The sequence below is a fragment of the Talpa europaea genome (genome assembly GCF_964194135.1).
Source record: "Talpa europaea genome assembly, chromosome: 1".
Classification (NCBI taxonomy): Eukaryota; Metazoa; Chordata; class Mammalia; order Eulipotyphla; family Talpidae; genus Talpa; species Talpa europaea.
Genome location: NC_140073.1, coordinates 45595177 through 45620372, shown reverse-complemented (window position 1 = coordinate 45620372; position 25196 = coordinate 45595177). Strand labels below are relative to the sequence as shown.

At 46.0% G+C, this 25196-nt stretch overlaps 1 protein-coding gene across 2 annotated transcripts in view; it reads left to right on the top strand.

Annotated features, from left to right (window-relative positions):
* Positions 1–15152: 15152 nt before the first annotated feature.
* FCHSD2 (FCH and double SH3 domains 2) overlaps positions 15153–25196 on the top strand; it is a gene marked incomplete at both ends in the record, with an annotated part of 210848 nt that continues 200804 nt past the window's right edge. For both annotated transcript variants that reach the window (XM_084241012.1, XM_084241011.1), the window contains 2 exons: positions 15153–15173; positions 16954–17051. In XM_084241012.1, coding sequence (XP_084097138.1) covers positions 15153–15173; positions 16954–17051 — 119 coding nt within the window. The remainder of the gene's footprint in view (positions 15174–16953; positions 17052–25196) is intronic.

Genomic DNA, 25196 nt, shown 5'->3' with positions numbered 1-25196 from the left:
TTTTCTGTTTGGTGAATTTATTCTTCAGGATCCCAAGAAATCATCTCTTTTCCTAAGAAACTGCCCCCTCTCCCCTCTGGACTCCTGATGCCACTGTAGGATTTCTTTACTTGTCTGTCTCTCTCCTCAGCTGGTTGAGTTCCCCGTTGGCTCTCAGAGCACCAAGTACGGTTTCTGGCACAGGTCCAGTAAAGGTTGTGAGGGGAAAGAGCATATGGAGGAAATTATTTCCCAATCTCTCCTGGGGTTGAACTGCCCTATCTTCAGGGGTTCTCCAGACTTAGGATGATAATAAGTTGTTACCAAAATGAGAGAAGGGGAGGAGCAAGCTGTTGTCTTCCTCCCAGAGTCACCTCTTAGCATATGTGCATTAAACATGAGCTGATGAGAAGGATTTATGGAGAGTAGTGAGAATATGCTCCTGGGCGCTGTATTTGTACCTGGACTTTGCTGAGGAAAGACACAGAAAGCAGACTTTAAGTACAAAAGGCCCCTGGAAATCCCTTGACTTGGACCTTCATACTCAATGTATTTTACACATTAGTTTTATACTCATGGTGATCTGGTTGCAAACAGTTTAAGGGTTAATTGACAGTCATGTTAGTTGTGAGAAGATACTGTCGCTGGTGAACTCTCACCAGGTAGCAGAGAGATGCCATGCCTGAAGGGCCAGTAGAAAGGAGATAACAAAACCAAAGCATTTATACAAGCTAAAGCCCTTCAGAGCACCACAGATTGAGTCCATTTAGTTCAGAGTCAGGGCTCCCTACAAAAATAAATGCCCCTGATATATCACTACATTCCTGCTCTGGGAAAATCCCTTTTGGGTCGTCTCCCCATCTGCAAAATGAACAGGTTTCCTCAAGGGCATTTGAGTCTATAATGAGTTTCCTCATGTGAGGCTTTTCTTTCTCTAACAACAGGTCAAATGAGGTTTTATTAAAGTCAAAACTCCAGTCTCCTGAAGTCTGGATGATCAGACTTTCCTGCCACAAAGCTCAAGGGTGGGCAGTGTTCTTGTGGGGGATCCACCATCAAAATTGTTGTGACAGGGCACCTCGGAGTGGCCTAGGGGTTAAGTCTCAGCACTATCACTGCTGCAACCTGAGTTTGATCCCTGGCCAGGGAGCTAACCCACATATGGGGAAACAGACCTCTCCTGTCTCACCAGCTGCTCCCCTTAGCAGTGTATTTCAGTAAATCCACCTGCTCTGTTCCCCTCTCTGTCTCTGATAAATCCTCTCACCCCTGCACCTCTGGCCAACACCCTAGCTCTTCTACGCAAAAATAAATAAAATCTTTAAAAAAAAAAAAGCAAAATTGTCGGGGCTGGGTCCCCAAGGAGAAAAAACTCCCCATGGGCTGGCATAAAAGCTTTGGCCCTTAACTGGCTTACTGCCTATTAGGGCTGAAAGGAAGCCTGGCTCTGAGAGAAACGGAAGTGTCTGAGGTCTGACAGTTGCTCTCAGTGCTCTGCAGCAAGGAGGGAAGTAAAACTGTGTGGGCAACTGGCAGCCTCCCCTGAAAGCCCATGGGAGAGTAGCAGGTTAGGCTTGTGCAGATCTACTCTCTGGTTCTTTGCTCTGGTCCAGGCCAGGGGCAATCGCTGGAGAGTAGGCTAGCCCAAGAACCTGGGGGAGAGCAGAAGGAAAAGCCCCAAGCTGATTCCTGAATTTGTGATTCTTTGGGGCCAGTTTCCCCACTTGCAAAAATGGAGTATGGGTTAAATTTGCCTTTGCCACAAGGATTCTGGAAAAGTGGGTACTAGAGGATGGAGAAAATCTCCATCCTGTCTGTTACACTGCCCACAAGAGACTCACAGCCCAGTGAAAAAAAGTTACTGGATCATAAGACAATCATCATTATCACTGTACCTATCAATAATAATCTCTCAACAGAGATCACCTAATCCAGCCTGGGTATTCAGGGGCAAGCACCAGAGGTTAAGTGACTTGCTCAAGGTATCACAGTCAAAAAGCAGTCCAGCTGAGGCCAGAGACTTGAAAGAGAGTTCTGAAAAAGACATAACTAAATAGAAGTCTAGTCAGTTTGTGCTTTGTACAGTCATCAAGATTTGAACAAGGTTTACTGAGACCCAGAGGCTAGAGAATAAGTTCAAACCTAGGGGACGTCTTTACAGAAATAGGAGTTTTGATCTGCAATGTGAAAGTTCACAAGGAGTTTTTCAGGCAGACAAAAGAGGGGAAAAGATGAACAGTAGAGGAAACAGCCTATGCAGAAAATGTAGAGTTGCTACAGAACCTGGTAAGTTGCCACACAAGCACATATATATGTTGTGTTTGGAACAAAAGACACTTAAAATGGGTGAGACTGAGAGGTTAAGTCAGTCAAGATAGCTAGAGTCATGGGTGTGAGGGGTTTGATGTCACATTAAAGAATTTGGGCTTAATTTATAGGGCGGGGGAGCCACAAAAGGATCTTGAACTGAAAAATACATGGCCCAGATAGCATATTAGAAGACTTGCACACTCTGGCAGCAAGGAGGACAGAGGACAGGAGAGAAGAGGGTTGGGGGAGGGGCAGCAATGATGGTAAGGAGGCAGTGACAGAGGATTGAGTGTATCTAGGTTAGTGTCAGGTCCGGCCCCTATCAAGAAATAGAAACTTATCAGGAGCTCACAAAAGATATACAGGAAATGAAAATGGAAACCTGGACCTGCTACAGCTATGATCTGATCAGGTGCAGTTAACAGGGGAAGTGAAAGGGGTTGGGGTGGCCGGGCAGCCCAACATTGAGGAAGGTGGAATAGTTTCTGAGAGAATGCAGGAGGCCTGTCCTTAGGTGAGATCTCTGTTCAGAGCCAGGGCAGAGTGAGGACCATGTTCTGAGGGAGGCCACTGCCCACCACGTCCCCACCAAGTCCCAGCCTCTAGTTCCTGTCCTCAGGAATCCTGCTTCCTTCTGTCAAGTCTTTGCTCAATTCTCCCCTCAAAGTTGCTTTTTCCTCCTCTCCCTGCTTTTCCAACACCATGTGGTAGCTGGCCGGGCCTTGCCTGGCCCTCCAGGGAGGCTGCCCTGAGTAGCACAGCTTCCAGGCTTCCCACAGCCCTGCTGCTCAGCCTGTTTGAGTGGAGTGATAGAGCTCTGTCTTGAGGCATGTCTTGTTCTGTGGTCTTAGCTCACCAAATCAGTCACTATTAACCCACAGCAGATGTGCTGTCAGAGCTGCTTCTGCCCACAAGAGTGCTTTAGAGGGGGTGGGCATTTTATCGAGAATATAACAAAGATAAAAATGCATACATTGTGCAAAAATGAAAAATGATGTAAAAGTTTATAAAATAAAAAATAATCAAAATCAAAATCAAAATAATAATAATTAAACAGAAAAAAAGAGAGCTTTAGGAGTGATAGGAAGTCAGAGTAAGACCCTGGTGTCCTCAAAGAAGATGTACTATTCATGCCTGCACTAGGGCAGGAGTAGGGAGGGCTGTTCCTGGATCAGGCTGGTTGATTTTTTTTGTTCTGGGGACAGTCTTGACCTGGTTGAGCAGAATAGGCAGATTGGGTGGAGGGTCGTGTATTAGTCAGGAGGCCATAGGAAGGAAGCCATTCACTTGTAATGGTTGAAATGAAGAGTCTTTAATGAGGGACTGCTGAACTGAAGTGTGGGTAGGTTAAGGGAACAAACAAAAAGCTGGCAAGGGACCCACCCAGAGACTAGGGCTGAGCTGGGGGGTGGGAAGGAGTATGTTACCAGAGCCCAGTAAGTGGAAGGGCTGCCTGACTGGAACAGGATCAAGGAGAGAGTGGGGAAGTCACCAAAGCCGGGGGAGAAATTACCCAACCTCTCTCGTCACTCATCCTCCAATCTCCTGTTTCTCATTGTCCAAACCCGACTGGAGAGGGGAGACCATCTGGAGAGGGGGCCTGGTGATGCAGCCCGCGGGGGTCAGCCTCCAGGCGCACAGTGAAGGCCAGAGGTTCTGGATAAGGTGCATATGCAGACTCATCATCTCCAGATGTGCCTGAAAAAATTGGAATGTCCAGATGGACTATCGGGAAAATGCCTATGGCCTTGACACATCATTTCTCTGTGATCATTGCCAGGTTAGGGTTTTTCTGGCTGCACCAGAGAAAAAAGGTTAAGCTTCACCTTTACATTCATTCTGCTACCATCTAGAAAGCATTTCTGGTCTTGAGGGCTATAGAACTAGAGAATGACAGTCATGTGGACTCAAGGGTGACTATTCCAACAGACACAGTGACTAAGGGCACAGAGAGTGAGAACTGGGCCCAGGGCCACAGGGTTAAATAGGATGGGGTTGGAGAGCTATGCAATATCCAGATTATGTAGTTAAGGCCACATAGCCAGAAAGCAGTGGGCCAAAATTCAAACAGTCGATCTGACTAGGAATTTGACCCAAGGTCTTAACCAAAAGTACCCAATGTTCAGGGAAGAAAGGCTCTAGGAGTTAGTGTGATGCAGCCCCAAGGGCCTTGTCCTTCAAACCTGTCTGTCTTTTAATTTAGGGTTCATGAACTCACAGGCCTCCCCTGGGATAAGTAGAAAGGTCATTGGCCCAGTGCAGTGGGTGAGGACAGGGTGCTGCAGATGAACAGGCTTGTACGGGCCCTCAGCACATCCTTCCTTATGGTACTATTCTGGGCCTTCTAGCCTGTGACCTGGCTGCCCACCCTTATTCTTCCCCTGTTGGCAAAACTCTGGGTCTTCAGGCTTTCACATTCATCCACACAGCATGCCTCCTGGGTGCCATGCTTTTCCAAGGTGCTGGGAACAGAGTGATAAACAAGATCTGCCAAAGCTCTGTAGAGAAGGACACTGATGGGATAGGGAAATAGAAGACTCACATGTCTATTACAGAGCGTGATGAACACCACAAAGGAATATCACTTTTTTAAATTTAGAGCAAACATCCAAGCAGGATACCCAAGGCCACAGTCTGCCTTTGTGGCCTCATTCCCAGTATTCACTACTCAGATTGCAGATTGCTCCAAAACTTGACTCAGAATCATCCAGCCTGTGGTTTTTGTTCTTATTACTGTTCCTTTCCTGGGAGTGTCCACCTCTTGCATCAAGGTCCACTTTCAGGCCAACCTTTGGGGTTCCTTCTTTCAGGCAGAGGCAGCCTTCCCCAAATGGAACTACTCTAGTAGTTTGATTCTGTGGTTTTGGAATTTCTTACTGATGCTCCTCATAGTGAGGGAATTTAGATTTTTTTTAAAGATTTATTTTATTTATGCATCCAAGGGGTATAGGCCAGAGGTGTTGGGGGTGAGAGGTGAGAGGATTAACCAGAGACAGAGTGGGGAGCAGAACAGGCGGATCTGACACTGCTGAACGGAGCAGTGGGCGAGATAGAAGAGGTCGGCTGTGCCATGTGGGCCAGCTCCTGGGCCGGGGATAGAACCCTTGCCGCAGTGGCTGCTGATGACTTCATTGTGCTGAGACTCAACCTCCTGCGCCACCAGGGAGGCCTGGGAATTTAAATCTTGAGAGTTCCTATTAAGTCAATTTTCTGTTCTATTCTCCCTGAACACTGTAGTTACGATAACTGCTCCATTAAATAATGGCAGCCCTGTTCCCAAAAGGAACTGATAAAGCAGTTAACACTAGAGTAAGACCACCTGGGTTCAAATCCAGCCTTTTCCTCATTGTGTGATGACAGGCAAGTTACTAAGCCTCTCTGAGTCTCAGTTTCCCTGTCCTCAAAGTCAGGATAAATGGGTGTGGTGAAAATCAAAGGGTTAACACATTAAGACCTTTGGAGTTGTGCCTGGTACTCCATAAGCATGCAAAAAATGTTAGCTATTATTATTACAGCTATTACTAGGAGCCAACCAGTGTGCTAGTAAACAATTCCATACACCCAAGCAAATCTGATGCAGATGCACTCAACATCAGCCACACTTGGAGATAGGGGAGGGTGGGGAACTGTAACCTCATTTTAGAGATGAGTGGAGGTTCAGAGAAGGCAGAGGCATTCATTCATTTAACAAGTATTTTTCTGAGCAATTTGCTCATGTCCGGCTCTTCCTCTCTTCCCATATCAAACTTACTGATTCCTTAGAGGAGGGGCTGAGGACTCCATGTTTTAAACAAGCCCTTTCTAGGTGATTTCCTAGATTCTCAGGCAAATCTAGGAAAATACTTGCTTCTAGATTACTAGGGCAAGCATCTTGCCACTTGCCATAATCCAAGTTTGGACCTGGCTTTTACGGCGAACACCATCTTCTGGTGGCAGATTTGCCTAGCAGTTAACCACACAACCCCCGGAGCCTGATTAATTGGGTACAAATCTGTTTGCCACTTATTGGCTGTGTGACCTTAGGGTAAAATGAGGCTAATTATAACACTGACTTCAAAGTTGGGAGAATTAAATCATTTATGTGACGTGCTGACACACAGTAACTATTAAAAAGTATGAGCTATTATTATTATTATTATTATTGTGCCTAGTGTAGACAAACATCAGAGAGAAGGCGGGGGTGGTGGATTTGATGTTTCTTATCCCAGGGTTGGCTCTGCCTACAGCGTTGGCGGCATCTGTCTCTTCGGGGAGACTCACCACCTGCTCCCTTCTGCTGGAAGAGCTATCCCGAGCCAGGGAATTCCCTCCTCTAGAGACTGACAGCAGCTCCCAGCATTTTGATGCCATGCGCTCTGCCCACAACAGTGTGGTGAGAATTAGATCATATCTTTGGGCCAATACTGGACTAAGAAGACAGGCAGATTTAGGCGCTGGAGGTGTCCGTCTAGGAGGATTGAAAATGAGGGGGGAGTGTGGATCCTGGGGAAGCTCCTCTACACATCCTGCACCAGCTTCAGGTCGTGGGTGGTGTCCTCTCACCCAGGCCACAGGATGGGTGTGTGGAGATGCAGACAGGGGAAGGGCGGGTGCCCAGGGAGGAAAGGCAGGATGCCAGGGCATCTGCCAGCCCTCCAGAACGCTCATTTTGGCCCACTGCCCTCTGGCAGGGAGCAGGCAAGTGTGTTTTGTTTTGGTATTAACAGGGCAGGCTGTGGGAAAGTAGGCTGCAGGCTTCCTAAGCTGAGCAGGGCCTGCTCCCTTTGCAGGCCAACTCACAGTGGTTACAGACCCCCTCCCCCAACCCCCTCCCATCCTGTTATCCCTCCCCTACATCTTCATCTCCCAATCCTGGTCTCTGTCTGACCCCCATGCCCCAGCTCAGCCTGGAGGGCCTGCTTGCTGGACAGGGCTCTCCGATGGGTAGCATCCTGTGCCTCCCAGACTGGACTTTGGAGAGACTCCCTGGTGGAGGCCCCAGGGTTACAGATGAGGAAAAGAGGGCTGAGGGAGGGCAGGGATTTCCCAGGTCCTCAGGTGAGTCAGGGCAGAATTGGAACTGCAGTTGAGCTCAAACTCCCTGTGGGAATTCCTCTTTTTTGTGTGTTTTATTTTCTAATTTACAAACAAAACCAGAACAGAATGAAGGGAAACTGAAGGAAAACACATGCATGCACAAAGGAAACACACATTTGTGGGCCAGGACGGTTGCAGGCGTTTTATATAAACATTCTCATTTAATTCCCACCACAACCCTGCAAAGAATCATTCTTTATTCCCCTTTCATGAACAAGGAAACTCTGTTGAAAGAGGTTTTAGTACTCCATGAAGAATCCAAAGCTAGGCAGGGGAGGAACCAGACATCTAACCCAAGTTTGACTGACCGCAAGTCCCTGTAATGTCACTCCACCCAATCCTGATGTTTTACCCATGGATCCTGGTTTCACAGGTATCATCACAGTGCATCCCCTAGTGGGGTGGTCCTTGTCAGTGCCCCACATAGGCAGTCACTCAGCCTTCCCTGATGTTTCCCAGGATAGGTGGTCACTAACTCTTCAGCCCTTTATAGATCATGGACCTGTTCTCTTGCTTAATCTGTATGGAGAAAAACAGGACTGAATTGATGATGTTCCAAAGGGCACAGTCAACAAGGGCCTGGCAAAGACAGGTGTAGAACCCTGGTTTCTTCCCTTTAATGTCAAAACCACGAGACTGCTAGCTTCTACCATAATTCAGGGACTGGCTGATCCTCCCCATTCCACCCCCAAGGTGCAGCACTGCAGCAGGGCAACAGATGACCAGATAATTCCCTGCCCCAGCACCTTCCTCTGGGGGACTCACCTCTAGCCATAATTAGACCCCTGTTACCACCTGGTGGGATCTGGATCTCTATGATTTTAAACTCAATGCTGTGACCTTTGGTCCACGTGTTGAGATTAGGAGTTCCTGGAGGGCCAGGACTGGGTCTTACCCCACGGACTTGCTTCCGAGTCCAGAATTAGGGGCTTGTAGAATAATGCTGGATGAATGGTCTTATTTTGCCACAAATGCACTGTGTCCTCAAGAGAGCTCTTGCCCTCTCTGGTGGCCCTGATCCTGAAACCTCATCCCAGTGTGTACTGATTTTGTCTTAAGAAGTGACTGGTGGGCCTCCCCAGTGGCGCAGTGGTTGAGCGCTGGGTTGCGAAGCTGCCCACAGCCTCTGCGGCGCCGGTTCGATCCCCGGCTGCTCCCTGGCCACCTGAGGAGGGTCCCACATGGCGCGCAGACCTCTCCTGCCTCCCGCTGCTCCCCTCAGCAGTGTACTTTGTCAGTCTGCCTGCTCTGCTCCCCGCTCTGGCTCTGGTGAATTCTCTCACCCTCCCAGGCTTCTGACAGTACCCAGCACTTGTATAAATATATAAATAAAATCTTTAAAAAAAAAAAAAAAGAAGTGACTGGTGGAAGAGGTAGGCACATTCCCACATCAGGCTGACCAAATGGCTGTGTTGATGGGATTAGCTCACATAGGAGCAAAGGCCAGGATGTGCGTGTTGGAGGTTGGGATGGAGGGGGAAATGCAATTAGGTTTAGAAGGGAGGTGAATGGAGATGAACTCTGCATTCTGTACTGTCCACACCAGCATCTTCAGTGAGGCTCAGAGAGGGAACAGCTGGCATTTGGATACTATGACAGGCACTCCTGAACAGCCTGTGCTAATGGAGGATAATGACAGAGAGGGAAAGGGAATAAAGGGGGCTGTGAAGCCCAGCTATAGGAAGGATCGGGGGATGGTTGGTGCAGTATGAGCAGGTGGAATGGTGGCTACTTTTCCTGGACAGAGGTTTGGATAGAGTTTCAACCTGTCTGTGACTCTGGACCAGGGATGGGCAGCTGTTCCTGTTCTAACCATGCTCAAGGGCTGCCGCATGATTTTTCTCCTTGGGGTTTGTTCTAGGACTGTGAATAATGGACTAGCTCATCTTCCAGTGCCCACTGATAATCCTGTTTGAGGCCAGCTTTTATTGCTGGCTGTGACTTAAACTTAGAATCACATTTCTTCTGGAAGACTGCATAGCAGCATGCTGGATGGACAGCACAGCTTTGGTTAGAGGAGCTAAGAACTAGGCTGAAGTCTTCTGCACTAGTTGTCTGATCTTGGGCAGGTCATTTCACTTCAGAGCCTCAGTCTATACAATCTGTGAAATGGGGTCATATGTATCTTGAAGTGTTGTTATGAGAGTTAGAAATAATATAAATCATGTGCCTAGTTCAATGCATCAAGGAAGCAAAATAAATGGCAGCTGTTATTAATTCCTTCCCAGGGTGAGAATCACATCTGCTTGCACAGCCCCAGGGATGGGGAGCTCACCCCTCTAGGGACAGCTTTGCCTGGAAAATCTTCCTTAGATGCAGTTGCAACCTGTCCTGGTTCTGTCTCTGGGGCCACAGTGCATGCTGATCTGTGACCACAGGATAGCTCTGCGGCATTTTCCTCACTGAATCTCAAGAGATCTTACTAGTAACATGGTGCTTGCCTGCACTGGAGGAGCAAGGCTCTGGAAGTCCCCAGCCTTCTACAAAAGGGTACATTTTAAGAAAGGTTTACATAAGTCACAGAAATCCCTTTCCCCATCTCTGTGGAGAGTGGAACATATGACTTGTATTCTCCTGACTTTTATTTTTCCTGGGTGAATTCTTCCAATTTCTTTGATCATTCCTCCTAGAGGCAATTAGGGGAACTAGACTCTGGTCCCAAATTCATCAATTGAGAGCAGGTTATTTATCTTCACTTTGCCTCCAGTTCTTCATTTGTAAAAGGAAGAAAAGAATGCTCTCTCATAGGATTATAGTGAAGAATAGCTTGGAAAAGTAATATGAAAATTTGGGGTTTAGAAAAAGCACCGGATATATATTAAACACAATTTTTAGAAACCACAGTTTTGGAAAAGCAATTAGCAGGTTAAGTCCATGTGGCATTGCTCTTTATAATGCCTCCCAAAGAAATCATTCCAGAAAGTCAATGTCACTTCTAGCTTTAGAATAATGGCAAATCAGGTGGAGGACGCCTTCCTACATCTGTAAAATAAGAGGTATGACTTTATCTGTGAAGAGTCTACTAAGTTCCAGGCTTGTTCACTTACCTTACTTTGTAGTTGGGGACTAAGCCCAGAGAATATCCAGCAGGTAAATGGTAGAGGCTTGATGCCAAGTTTCCTAACATCTGGCACTTTTATACTCTCAGTGCTTACTTCTAGAGGAAGGGGATAGGAGAAGGATAATCTCTGGGTCAGTCTCTAGTTGCACGCAGATCTAGGATTCAGCAAATCTTTGTTAGACACCTATTATGTGCAGGGCACTGTACCTGGGCAAGCACTGTGTTACCTCTCCCAGCTGGCCCAGTGCTCTTCATAGAATGGTTGGTCTGGAACTCAGCCTTGGTACAGGCCTAGGCTGATTCTGTCCACTAACCCCTGGATCCCCAGTGCCTGGAACAAAACAGGACTTTAGCAAATGTTTTTTGAGTCAACAACGAATAGAGCATTTTTTGGCATTTTGTGTTGGGCCCTGTGGCATGAGAGATTCTATTTACTATAAACCTGTGAGGCTGGTATTATAATCCCATTTTACAAGTGAGGAAATAAAGGCTCAAGAAGTCCAATGACTAGTTGAAGGACTCACAATGAATTGGGGAGGGTGGGGGAGGTGGAGATGAGATGGAGCCCAGCCTGGATACTTTGGGCCTGAGCTCTAGATGCTCCCCACAGCTTTTCAGGATGCTGGGCCTCTACCTACTTATTCTCTTGCCCTAGGTCTTCCCTGATAGTAATCGAGAACTCTGGTGAAGCGCTAACTTTTGAATGGCCTCAAGGAAACCAGAAATAGCAAGGCTGGCCATCAAGTTCACATACAACTCTAGATTAATCTGAATCAAGCATAGCTCTGATTCTCTCACCTTGCTGTACAAGGCGATCTCAATGTAAACTAGCTCAGTTCAAGTTCCCTCTTCCCAGTTTCTGGCCATGTGGTCTTGGGCAAGTTACTTGGATCTTTCCAGGTCTCTTTGTGAAAAGGAACTGCTAAGCAAATAAATCTTTCCTGCTAAAGGGTGTTAGGCCTGGTGCAGTAAATAATCCAATGCAATTGTAAAAAACAAGTTTGCTTTCTTGATAAACCTCTCCTTAGAGAGCTTTCCATCTAAGCTTTAGCTTACTTAAACGAGGTTACATTTTAACAAGGTGGGACAGCCTGCCAAGTTGATTTGTCTCTCAAATGACATCCCCCAATGTCCATCTTTCCCCCTTTGTCTAGGAGTTTTACAGCAGATAGTTGTGCTTGCTAACCAATGTTATCAATGTAAGATGGTTGTGTATAAAAGAAACCCTTTGTCTCTAGACAGGTGCTCAGACCTTACTGGGCTACCCAGGTTCTGAGACCTCATGCTTGAGTAATAAAACTTCTCCTGACATCACCATTCCTGAAGTACTGTTCTTCCCCCGCCTGGGTAAAAGGCTAGAATTTATTTCTGCAACACTTGGCCTGACTAAACTTCTGAGAGCAAGTGACTGGGACCCCAACTTTTGAAAAACAAAACAAAACTAAACAAAACAAAAAATGGTGGAGTAATTAGTTCAACCTCCACAAAACTATGCGACTCAGAGCAACTCCCAGGTCATGGGAAGAGGTTATTTTTATTCTTCTAAGGACCCCAAGGGAGAATGATACCTCTTCCCACATGGTCTGGACAGAGTAGGAGAAGGGTGCCTGGATGAGTATCCTCAAGGGCACATGAGGAAGCCCAAGCTCATCCAGTCAGGACAGGCGGAGTGGACTGGCACCGGAAGGCCCTGACTTCCAGATACTGAATTTCTCCATTTGTCCCTGCTGTCTTCTCTACTTTTGTTCGGTTTGGAGAGGTGTTGGGCTTGGAGAACGGGGTTCTTGGGTTAACTCTGGGAAGTTTCCCCAGAGCTCCTCTTTCAGTGGTATAGGGTAAATGGAAGCCCTCCTGCCATTAGCATCAGTGATCGACACATGTGGTCTTACATGCGTGCCTGATGGCGGCACCTGGGGTATGGTGCGGGTGTGCCTAAGTGGGTGCACCTAAGCCAAGAGACAGAGCACATAAGGGCGGCAGCAGAGGCCAGGAGGTGGCAGAGGACTGTGCAGCAGAATGCAGTAGAGACTAGCAAAGAAGAGACCATGAGCGAACACCAGAGAGCCCGGAAGGAGTAAAGATTTGCCTGGGGCCAGGAGGCCTGCCAGCCCTGCACCTGGTTGCCTCACTACAAATGGTGTAGAAAGATCATTAAAAGCCTGAAAAAGCCACTGAGAGCTCTAGGATTCTCCTTTACCAGTCTGCCCGGATCATAGAAAACCTACTCTGTCTTGCTGGCACAAGCAGTGGCATTCAGCACGTTTCTCTATGACACAGAGGCATTACTTATATTTAAAAGGGCAGGTTTATTACAGAAAGGAAGAGAAGAATAAAGGACACTTGCATAGACACAAGCAGGCAGAAAAAGCTGCCTTTGAAAGGGAGTGTTGCTGAGAGGCCTGCATGGTCACAGGTGGCAGCCCTGGGAGGAGCTGCCTCTGCTGCTTTACAAAGGTAAAAGTGTTATAGAGCAGCCCCGATATTGAACAGGTTCCTGGCTGTGGGTCCTCACCCGCGCGCTTAAAAGGGACTTAAGAATACTCCACTACAGGCACACACAAAAGGTTAATAAAAGGTTTATTTACAAGGGAAAAGGAAATAAGGAAAATGTACAACTCAGGGAGAGAATAGGGAAATAAAGTCTTCAATGCGTCCTACCTGATCCGACGACCTGGAAACCCAAAGTCACTCTCAGAGCTGGCGAGACGCTGCGAGCTGGCGGAGAGCCAAAATGGGGGGGTCCCCCAAAGCCCACATGTCAGCCTTTATATCAACCTGGCTGCTTAACCCCACCCTCAGGTCCCAGCCACCTTCCTTTTGGTGGTGATGGGATTTGGAATTCCCAGTGTCTTTGGCTTTGGCCTGGGGTGGGGGTGGAGTCCACAAAGCCTGTATGGAATTAGCTTTAGGACATCCTTTTCCTCCTAACAAAAGGTCAGCGAAGAGAAGTATCTGCATGGCGACAGATGGGCAGCAGTACTGCTGCCCCTTGCCAGTGCAGAAATTGCCCTGAGATAGTAATTTTCTTTTTGGGAGGAGCTCACTCCCTTGTGGAGTTAACTTTTGTTAATCACTTCTAGGGTGTGACTAGGTTGATTTGTAAGGACTAGCAATTCTCTACAAAAGGCCCTCAATCTGCATAGCCCCACTGCTTGTCTGCACCTTCAGATACTCTCTGTAGCAGCAGGAGACCGGCTATAGCAGTGGGGCTTAAAGATTTTTCATTTTTATAGCTGGCTTAATGACCATGTTAATCACGTTTACCCCCACCTCCAGCTTTTGGCCTTGTGTGAGCCAGGTTTCAGGTCTTGTGGTGCCTCCTTTCCAAATTCTTTACTCTTAAACGCCATCATCATCATCTACACGTTTTCTTTGTACCCCATAGCACCCTTGGTGGCTCAGAGATTCTAGCGTTGCCGAGTCTCCTTCAGAAAGTCTCCTACGCCTGTGGGCACCAGGCTCTAACTGAAATGGAGGCTCAGGCCTTAGGGCCTCCCAGTTTCCACCAGCACAGAGGTCGTGCTCTTTGACTGCACCGTCCTGTAACCGAAAGCAGGTTTCTCATGTGCAGAACAGGGTCACTTCCCCCGACCCGTTCGTCTGCAACAGTCAGGCACCCTGAACGGGATGCAAAAGGAGGTGGCCAGCCCCCCTCTTTGGTGCCCAGCTGGCTGACTCGTCCGCCCGGGAGAGAGGAGTGCAGAGATTCGAGAACGGAACGCTGCTGTCACAGCCAGCTGCCCTCCTCTTCACGTGCGCGCACACACACACACTCACACACAAACGCACACGCACACACTCGCACGCAAAAGCCTGCCCGCGGCGTGGGCGGCTTGTGCGCGTGCGTCGGCGCAGAGTCCTCGCCGCCCGCGTGCGCGTGCCCGAGCGGGGGCGCGCGCCGCGGCGTGCTGGCGGGAAGGCGCGCGGGAAGCCCCCGGCGGGCTCCGCTGTGGGGGAGGGAGGGCGGGCGGGCGTCGGGCGTCTGGAACGTGCCACTCTCAGAAAGGACGGGGGGGTTTTCGCGCTTCCTCAGCGCTTCTGCGCCTCCCACCCGCCGGCCCATCCGTGAGCCCCCCCTTCCCCGCCGCCAAACAGCCCCGCGCCGCGCCCACGCCCGCGCCCCGGAGCCCGGCCCGACCCCGACGCCGGCGCGGGGTGCGCGTCCTCCCGCCGCCACAGCGGGGCGCTGCGCCTCGCGGCGGGGCCGGAAATTCCCGCGGCCGCGGCGGCGGATCCCGAGCGGGGCTCGCGGCGCCGCCTTCCTCCTTCGTGGGCCGGGCGGGGGCATCGGGCCGCGGGAACCGGGCCGCCGGGGTGGGGGCCGGGCCGGAGCCCGCGTCTCCGAGGACAGCGGAGCCGGCGCGGGCGGGAGCCGGACGGCGGGGCTGCGCCGCGCTGGCCGCCGGGCGAGCGGGGAGACCCTGCGCCCCAGCTGCCGAGCCCCCGCCCCCTCGCGTCTCCGCCTCCTTCCCTCACACACCCCCCGGCCGCCGAGCCGGGCCTGGCCGGCGCTGCTGCTCCGCCTCCCACACTCGCCCTCGCCCCGAGCCTCCGGCCGCGCGCCCGCCTCGCGCTCTCCGGGCCGGGCCCGGCTCGCAGGTCCTTGCACACGCACACACGCGCGCACACACGCGCGCACACCCCCGGGCCGGCCCTCCCCGCGGCCCTGCTCTCGCCGTCCTTGCTCGCGCCGCGGTCAGGGGAGGATTGATGTCCCTTCAGCATCATGCAGCCGCCGCCGAGGAAGGTGAGGGCGCATTGGGGGGCTTTGGGGTGCGGGGGGGATGCGTCCTGGCGGCGCGGCCGCGGCGACCGCTGCGCCCCCTTCCCATTTCCGCAAGGGGCCGTGACCGCCGGTGCCGCGGACTTGTCACCGAGTTGCCGCCCGCTTCAGGCGGGGCTTGAACGTGTGAGGTGCCTTTCCAACGGGGGGCGGCCGCGGCTCATGCCTTCCCCGCGCCGGAGACCCGCAGACATTTCACAAGAGTTTCGGGTGTGCATTTGTGTGTGTGCGCGCGCGCGCATGGCAGTGCTGCTCGCTGCAAAGTGCATTCTCGGGGCTGCAGCGAGGGGAGGCGGGGGAGCCCCTGCAGCTTTGCAGAGCCTTGTGCTTGTGTGATTGTTTAGTCTGCACCAGGTTTGAGCCCTTCAGGCGCTTGTGGCAACCCTCGCCCTTTTGCAGATTTGCAGGAAAATTGTTTGCAGCTTAACCCTGCCGTGTGGCCTGCTTTTCCCACGGGGCGGCCGAAATGAAGTTGGGATAGTCACCGCCCCCCACCCTCGGGGGAAACCAGAAATTAAGGATTGAGTTGCTCTGCCTTTCTCCCTCTCCCTTTTCCTGTCCCGCCCCTTGGGCTTGGGGGCTAGGAGGCGACGGTGCAGCCCTGGGAGATGGAGAATCTGGCACTGCGTGGCGGGTGCTGTGATCTGGGCTTGCACGACCCGGGTGGGAGTGACGCGTGCTCGGGGCTTGTCAGCAGCTTCCCCCACAGCGCCCGTAGCGAACTGTTCCACCTCCCCTTCTCCAGTTTTTCCAGGGTCTGAGGCTGTGTCCTGGTCTTTTTAATCCTGCGGATGGTCACTGAGTAGATGTCTGCTTTGGGTGCTGGGTGGTGGAGGCTGTTCTGTCCTCCCCTTGTGGGCAAACATTTGGTGAATGCTGACTTAATCCTGTCGGCTTCCTCTCCTTTATTTCTTAATCCGGGTTTCACCAGTTAAGTGAGCCTTTTTTTTTTCTTTTTTTAATTTCACACATGTACCCCCATCCCTTTGGGTAACCCCGCGCCAGCTGCGTGGTATCCAGGTCCAACTAAAACTTGGAGCCCTGGGGTCCGGGCCTGGCGGGTCCTGGCCAGCTTGCATTTGCTGTCTTAGCTATTTGAAGTGGAGTCGCCACCGGGACTGGCTTGCTGGGGTGGCTTAAATGCACTGCATATGCTGGAAGGTCACTTCAGCTTTCTCCTTTGTGAGAAAGAGATTGTGATTTGATGCGCTGTCAGCGAGTCCAGGGCATCATTCTGAGACAGTGCTTTCTCGAAGCCATTATGGAATAATTTATGTAGTCGATTCGTGCAGATAATTTCATGATTGTATAAATTTCAGTCATTAGATATTAGGTATTCTTATGCTCTCTTCTCTCATCTACCCCCTGCTTACCTCTCCTGGTGGTTAATGTTGAGTCCTTTTGGGAAGAAGTAGAAGACAAACTCTTTAAAACTAAGACTTCCATATGTACTGAGCTTGTGCTTGAAATGGAGTGGCTGGCAGTTTAGTTTGCCACCTTTTCAATCTGTAATTTTTATACCGTGAACTTTTATTTAGCCTCTGTTTCAGGATATTTAGCACCTCTTTTCATTAAGTATCTTCAGTAAACAAAACTAGGTGGTTAATAATGAATCTGTGGTCTTTAAGAGAGGTGAGAAAGCGGTATTAGTTTGACAAATATGAAGTATTATCTGTAAGAAAAAGGACTTTTGTGTTAGTTTCCTATTTATGAAAGTTTTACATAAATATATGGTATATTTTAGGTGAAAGTTACACAAGAACTGAAAAACATTCAAGTTGAACAGATGACTAAACTTCAAGCCAAACACCAAGCAGAATGTGATTTGCTTGAAGATATGAGGTAAGGTTATATAGTAAATAGTTTGAGAACTTCTGTATCTCTGTGTCAAAGAACCTTTGAGTTACCAACCCCAGGAACCGATGATGGAATTTCCTTTTGGATTTCCTGCTTTAAGGTTGTTAGAGCTTTGCCTCAGCTAGAAATTATAACTGGAACTAACACAATACAAACTTTCCTTTTATGGTAGCTCCTATAATGTACACATACTGTTATGAAAAAACAAGAACCATAACATTTTATCAGTCAAATTATAGTCATTGAATTAGAAATTCCTATTTAAATAATCTGCTGTTGAATCGTAACATTTATTTACCTTAAGGATTTCACACAGATTTTTAAACTGACACTTCTGGTTAATGGTTAAATATCTGAGTGTGAGCCAGTCAACCTCAGATCATATACTAGCACTATTAGTTAGAAGATGACAAATATAACTGTCTTTGAACATAAAATTTAGTGGGAACTGTGTTTATCGTATTTAATTGTTAAAGTTACCTGTATTCACAACAAAGATAGCTTGGAATTTAATAGATAGGACATCTTAACTACCATTGTGAAAATCAGTATTTTTCCTTATGGGGGGGAAGCATGACTCATTTTATTGCAAGAAAGGCCATTTTTTTTTGTTTAACGATCCTGTAATGCAAACAGACAGTTCAACAAGTATTTTTTAAAAGAAGAAAGATGATTTGCATGTTGAAACAGAGTGACTGCAGTTCTTATTTACCTTTAGTAATAGATTTATCAAATCAGAAAAGGTTCTGTAAACCTCATCCGTTCCCTGTTTTTTCCTGTGATGCATAGCCAGCCTCCTGTTGGTTTCATAAAAATTAGTATTAACTCTGTTGTTAAAATAAAATTATATGTATTTAGATAGCTGTATTGTTTATTCCAAAGATTTTAATGTAAATAATTCCTTTTTTCCTTCTCCATATTTAATTTAGGTACTATTTTATGAGTATTTCTACTGTTTACTTGTCTTTTCAGGGTCCCTAACTAAGACACATAAATCTAGTTTTATTCAAAGGTGGATTTACCAGAATCATTCTAACTGAAAAGGAGTCTGTTTTAATTCTTTTTGTTTTTCTTACAGCCACAAGAAAATTTTTAGATTTTAAATAATTCCTATGCAAGATACCTGAAACTCTCAGTATATAGTTAAAAACTCAGAGTGTTTTTTTTTTTTTTAAGATTTATTTATTTTAGAAAACTTAAATAATGGACCAGGAAAATGAATAATTATAAGAAAGTGAAAATCAAAATCAACAAAAAACTATGAACCAGAGACACTTTTAGGGGGGCGGGGGCGGGAGGGGAGGGATTGGGGTCAGAATGGGGGGCTGCAATTGTATGGGGAATATAACAATAAAATTTATTAAAAAATAAATAAATAAATAAATAAATAAATAATCTATAAATAAAAAAAAAAAGCCATGATGAAAGAAATAATTTAAAAAAAAAAATAAAAACAATATGGATGAAAAAAAAAAGATTTATTTATTTATTCATACAAGCACTGGGTACATTCAGATGTGCGGGAGGGTGAGAGGATTCACCAGAGCCAGAGCGGGAGCAGAACAGGCAGAAAGACCCCAAAGTACACTGCTGAGGGGAGCAGCGGGCGGCAGAAGAGGTCTGTGTGCCATGTGGGACCCTCCCGCGGGTGGCCCGGGATTGAACTGGCGCTGCAAGAGGCTGCAGCAGCTTCACAGCAGCTTCGCAGGCCAGCGCTCAACCGCTGTGCCACCAGGGGAGGCCCAAAACTCAGAGTTTTTAACAGCTATGAAGTGAGCTAAGGTTTTTCAGTAGAAATTTATGGGTAAAGAAAGAAATTTCCAAAAGCAGTTTCAGAAGGCAAAGTTAGTGTGTAAATGAGAATTCTGTGGGGTAAGGGTAGTCAGTGGTTATTTTTTCTGAAGATTTCTTGTTTGCTTGTTCTCTATTTCCCCTACCTTGGTGCTGGAGCTTATGGTCAAGTATACAAACATTGAGTCAGTCAATTCTGGGTTTGTGTCCAGGCTTTGTTACCAGCTAGCTGTGCTGACTTCTGAAAAATAATCGAACCTTTGTAAACTTCAGTTTTCTTGTTTGTAAAATGGAGCTATTGGGTTGTCGGAAAATTCATGCTGTGTTTTTCATGTGTCGTGACTTTCGAACAACCTAATATAATGACCTCTGTAAGGATTGTGCATATCAAATAAATTACAATGCATTAAGATATGCACACAATCACTGCTAAGTTGATGCAGGTTGTTTCTCATATTGTTACTTTTTTTTTTTTTATTTTATGTGTTATTTACACCATTCTTCATTTTTGTGCAGTGTATGGAACCTCCCCCTTTCCTGGGGACCACCCTGTTACACTTTCTCATCTCGGTTGTCGTCCCTGTGAAATTCCCACCTCCAGTTCACCCCTCTGCCATCACCGTAGTTAGTCCCTTGTGTTGTTCCCACCCATTTTGATCCCCCCTAAGCTCCCCTCCGGTAGAATGTCTGTGGTTTATAGTTACCTGTTGATTTTGATATTTACTTTATTATAATTACTTTTTCCCCCTAAACTCTTATTTGGATCCTCTACATTCCTCCTAAAAGTGAAAACATCCAGTATTCTTTTTCTTTCTGTCTTCTTTCACTGAGTATGATCCCTCCCAGCTCCATCCATGTTGCTGTGAATGGCATGAGTTTATCTTTTTTGATTGCTGAGTAATATTCCCTTGTGTATTATGTACCACATCTTCTTGATCCAGTCATCTATTTGGGGCATTTGTATTGTTTCCATAGCTTACCTATTGTAAATAGTGCTGCAATAAATAGGGGTGCAGGTGTCCTTTTGAATTAATGTTTTTGTGTCCTTTGGGTAGATACCTAGGAATGGAATTGCTGGATCATATGGAAGCTCCGTTTTTAGCAGTTTGAGGAACCTGTAAACAGCTTTCCATAGTGGTTGGACCAGTTTGCATTCCCTGCTATTGTTTACTTGTATTATGGCTGATCCCATCACATTTTGCTTACATTGTTTCAGTAATATCCTAATTACTGCATTTGTGTTCTCATATCTTTAACACCCAAATTTCTCTTTTTAAGTCTGTCTTCCACATTATCACCAGTTAGCTTTCTACAAACATTATTTATTATATATCAGGTTCTCTGTTCATCCAGTTAAAGACCAGACACCTTGTCATAGCATATATTGCCTTTTGCAGTCTAGCCTTGACTTTTCTTTCCTGGCTTAAGTACAACCATTTCATGCCTGCATAGTCTTTCTTCTTATTTCCCCTGGTCTTGCTACTCAGGACTAGTAGTTATATAATTATGCTGTCCACATTCATGCTTGTGTCTTGCTCTCTTTATTTGTTGATAGTCTTCTACTTTTTTACTTGGCAAAGTCTAGTTATTACTAATTCTTCTGGATTACCCCTTCATGTAAATTCCTTGAAGTCAGGGACCAAGTCTTAACTCATTTTTGTATCTTTGTCCCCTTTGTTTAGGCTGGTAGAATTGTTTAATGACTGTAACTGGTAATATTTAAGTATTTTTAGGTGAGCTATTTTATAAGCTTCTTTAGTAGGAGGGTATATTGGTGACTTGCACTTGTCATACTTTGATTCATGTGGACTCTTTAAAATGTGCTGTGCTAATTGACATATATGTAAATGCAGAGATTATTAGTGATCCAAGGATTAGTGGATTCTTTATTATTTTATAGGAGTCTCAATGTATTATTCTTTTGTGTTAAATGGATGGGCTGAACCCCTTCCTTCCTACATGGTTGTGAGCATAACACTTATAGTACCTCCTAAAACATGAGTTTATGTTCTGATTTGCTTTTTTACCCCAGTGATATATTAAATTGGAAGTTGAAAATTGCCTACTCTTGGTATTCATGATAACTTCAGTTTCTTGAGTTTCTTGAGGAGGGAGGTAGTGTGACTTCTCTGGTCTGTCCTAACAAATGGCATGCATGACCTTTAAAAATTCATTAAAAGTCTCTGAACTTGGATTTTTAATATGTAGTATGTTGTAAAGGATCTTACTTGCTTTACCTTTTTTGAGACATCCATTTCTTCCTCCCAGAAACCTCACAAACAGCACTCCTTCTTACAGTTGTTTTATACCACAACCATTAAATTGTAAATAGGAGAATTTTATGCTGGGTGATGGCTAGTTCCCTGTCCCCTCCTCCCTTGTTGTCTTTTGGAACTTTGAAAGGAGATCAGTTATGATACAGTTTTTTTTCCTTTGTTCTCTCATTCCTCAGTCCATTTTTGTTCCAGGGATGAATTTGAAAGCTGGTGTGTTGGGAGTCAAGTATGAGAAAGAAAGATAATTCATTTGTGTTAATCAGGGACATTCCATGCTTTGGGGAGATTTTATAGAAGTGTTTCCTGTTGACTTTTGCTGTCAGGAGGAGACAAGCACTTTTACTTTCTTTTTAGTTTATTATTTTTTTCTTCTCTGCTTTCTTTTTTTTTTTTTTCTTTTTTTTATAGAGGCATGTTTTATTTATCTATTTGTCTGTTCGTTTGTTTCGTTTATACATGCACTGGGCACAGTCAGAAGCGCGGGAGGGTGAGAGAATTCACCAGAGCCAGAGCGGGGAGCAGAGCAGGCAGAAGGACCGAAGTACACTGCTGAGGGGAGCAGCGGGCGGCAGGAGAGGTCTGCGCGCCATGTGGGACCCTCCTCCGGTGGCCGGGGAGCAGCCGGGGATCGAACCGGCGCTGCAGAGGCTGCGGGCAGCCTCGCAACCCAGCGCTCAACCGCTGCGCCACCGGGGAGGCCCTCTTCTCTGCTTTCTAAGGTCACTTTATAAGTAAGTTTCTAAATACTGCCACCAATGTGTTGTTAATTAGTATTAGGTATTTAGTACTTTTTGTTCTTATAATCTGCTAAGTAGCTTCAGTAAAGAAAATTCTTTGCAGGGACCCAGAATATAATAAACTACCTCTTGTTGGACATTTTTTTAAAAATTTAATTTATATTTTTAAAGATTTATTTATGCATACAAGAACTGGGGGCTAGGCCAGTGGTGTGGGGGTGGTGGTGGTGAGAGGATTCAGAGTGAGACAGAGTGGGGAGAAGAACAGGCAGATCTACTGAAATACACTGTTGAGGGGAAAAGGGAGAGGTCTGCTGAGCCATGTGGGTTAGCTCTCTGGCCTGGGATTGAACTCAAACTGCAGTGGCTAGTCATAGTTTGATATGCTGAGATGTAAACCCTTGCGTCGCTAGGGTGGCCCATATGAATAGTACCTCTTTGAACATTCATGTACAAATATTTATGAGTGTGTTTGTGTATCTTATATATGTGTTTTCATTTATCTTGGGTATATACCTAATTGTAGAATTGCTGAGTCACGTGATACCTCTTGTGTTTAACTTTTTTTTTTTTCCTTTAAAGATTTATTTATTTATACAAGCACTGGGTACAGTCAGAAGCGCAGGAGAGTGAGAGAATTCACCAGAGCCAGAGGGGAGAGCAGAGCAGGCAGAGTGACGAAGTGCACTGCTGAGGGGAGCAGCGGGCGGCAGGAGAGGTCTGCCGGGCCATGTGGGTATCTCCCTGGCCTGCCAGGAATTGAACCTGCGCTGCAGAGGCTGCGGACAGCTTCACAGCGCTGCGCTCAACCCACTGAGCCACCAGGGAGGCCCTGATTTTTTTTTTTTAAAAGATTTATTTATTTATGCATACAAGAACTGGGGTACAGGCCAGAGGTGTGGGAGGTGAGAGGATTCGCCAGAGACAGAGTGGGGAACAGAACAGACAGACTGACTGAAATACACTGCTGAAGGGAACAGCGGACGAGTCAGGAGAGGTCTGCTGCGCCATGTGGGTTACCTGCCTGGGTAGGGATCGAACTTGTGGTGTAGTGGCTGCGGATAGCTTCATAGGTTGCGCCTTGACCCCTTGCGCCACCAGGGAGGCCCTGCACTGAATTTTGAAAACAAGCAAAGTAGTAGAAAGAATGAGGATTTTTTTTTTTAATTCTTTTTTTTTAATAGAGGCATGTTTTGTTTATTTATTTATTTATTTGTTTTGTTTATACATGCACTGGGTACAGTCAGAAGCGCGGGAGGGTGAGAGAATTCACCAGAGCCAGAGCGGGGAGCAGAGCAGGCAGAAGGACCGAAGTACACTGCTGAGGGGAGCAGCGGGCGGCAGGAGAGGTCTGCGTGCCATGTGGGACCCTCCTCTGGTAGCCGGGGAGCAACCGGGGATCGAACTGGCGCCGCAGAGGCCGCGGGCAGCTTCGCAACCCAGTGCTCAACCTCTGTGCCACCGGAGAGGCCCCAAGAATGAGGATTTTGAAGGTGGACCAGAGATTGAAACCCAGCTCTGCCACTTAGTTGGGTAATCTTGGGCAAGTTACTAAATATAAGGTTTTGTGGGTCTCATATTTCGTGTATGTAAAACAAGGCTAATGCCTACCTTTTTGCTTTTCTGTAAAAGTTAAATGGGATATGCGAAATGCCAAACACTGTAGGCATTCAACCTTGGTAGCTACTATTATTAGTGGAAATTGAAGCCAGGAAGGATGTTGCCTTATTCAAAGTAACAAAGGAAGTTATTGTGTTTCATTAATTCCAAGAAGCACTTTTTTTTTTTTTTTTTATATTCTACATTTCTGAAATCCAGATACACCTTACAATAGCTTTTGGCTGTGCGGCACTTGTCATTGTCATAGAACATGCATTGAACTTGCAGAATAGGTATCAGCAGACTTAGAAGAAAATCCCAGAGATGATGGTTGGAATACAAATGTTGGATCACCTGGGCATGGAGGATGATATCAATAACTGATTCAAAAAAATGATTCAGAAGAGTTCAACTTTGAATGTGACCAGCTTATGCAACAATTTGTTTCAGTCATTTTATAAAAATTATGCATAAGAGTAGTATATGTTAAAATCTGTCTTAATAAGTTTAAAAGAGATATTTTCATAAGTAAAATAAAAATTATCAATTTAATTGTCAACATTTTTTTCTTAGTGGAACATAAAGTGTATTGCAATCAGTGGTGGTTCATGTATGATGAAAACTAGAAGCAGCACTTCAGATATCAGACCCAGGTTTTTTTCCTTCATTCTTGCAACAGTTATTGCTTCACAGCCCAGTGTTCTTTCAAATTAGAATTTAAAAACTGTCAATCATGAGAAAACTGATGGCTGTAAGGAAAAAGACAAGTAATATGGAACTTTAACTGACTAAATGAATATAAATTTTACACATATGCTTCTACATTATGGTCTGTTATGGAGGGGAGACTAAGAATAGGAGATACAAACCAGGCAGAAGAGGAATTGAGGAAATATATTCTTTGATAATAAAATTTTTTGTTAGCTCCCATTGCTTACTTGAATTGAAAGGGTTAGGCTTTTAATATACTACCTCTGTCTATTGCTATTTAATGATTTATGAGTTCATTGTTTATAGGTTCTTATCGGCTCCTAAAATTTGAAGATTTGGTCTCAAATGGGGTAGCTGTTGCAGCCCATTATAGAAATTGTTTTATAATTTATAAACTTGACTGGAGTATACTTTCCTGAGCTAGATGGAATTAAAAATTAAGAACTAATAATAAAAATTACCCACCATTCAGTTAAGAGTAGAAGCACAGAAGAATTTTTGTGTGCACTTTCCCTCCATTTGGTCTTATTACCCACAAGCAGGTGTATAATTATGAGAGTGAAAGTGTCCTGTGTGATATGGTAGCTGTCATCAATTAGAACAAGCACCAGTTTAGAGGCCTACATTCTGAGTATGAATCCTAGGTTTTTAATCTCTTAACTGTGTGGCTTTGGACACAAATCACTTAAACTTTTCTGAGCCTCAGGTTTCTTATCTGTACAATAGTAATTATATGTGTATTTATATATATGTACACTATACATAGTTATTTTGATAAGTAATGTATATAAAAGCTTTTCTCACATAGTGTGTGGAGCATAACAAGTGCTCAATAAATGCCTGTGAATTGTAATTTTGTTAAGTAATTGAGAACAATTATGAGAAAATTCAGAACTTATGGTCTATGACTTATTCATTCCCTAAAGAGTTAGACTGTGACTTAAAAAAATATAATGAGCCTTGAAGATAAACTGTTTAACCAATGCTAAAGCATCTTACTCACTGAGGTCAGCAAT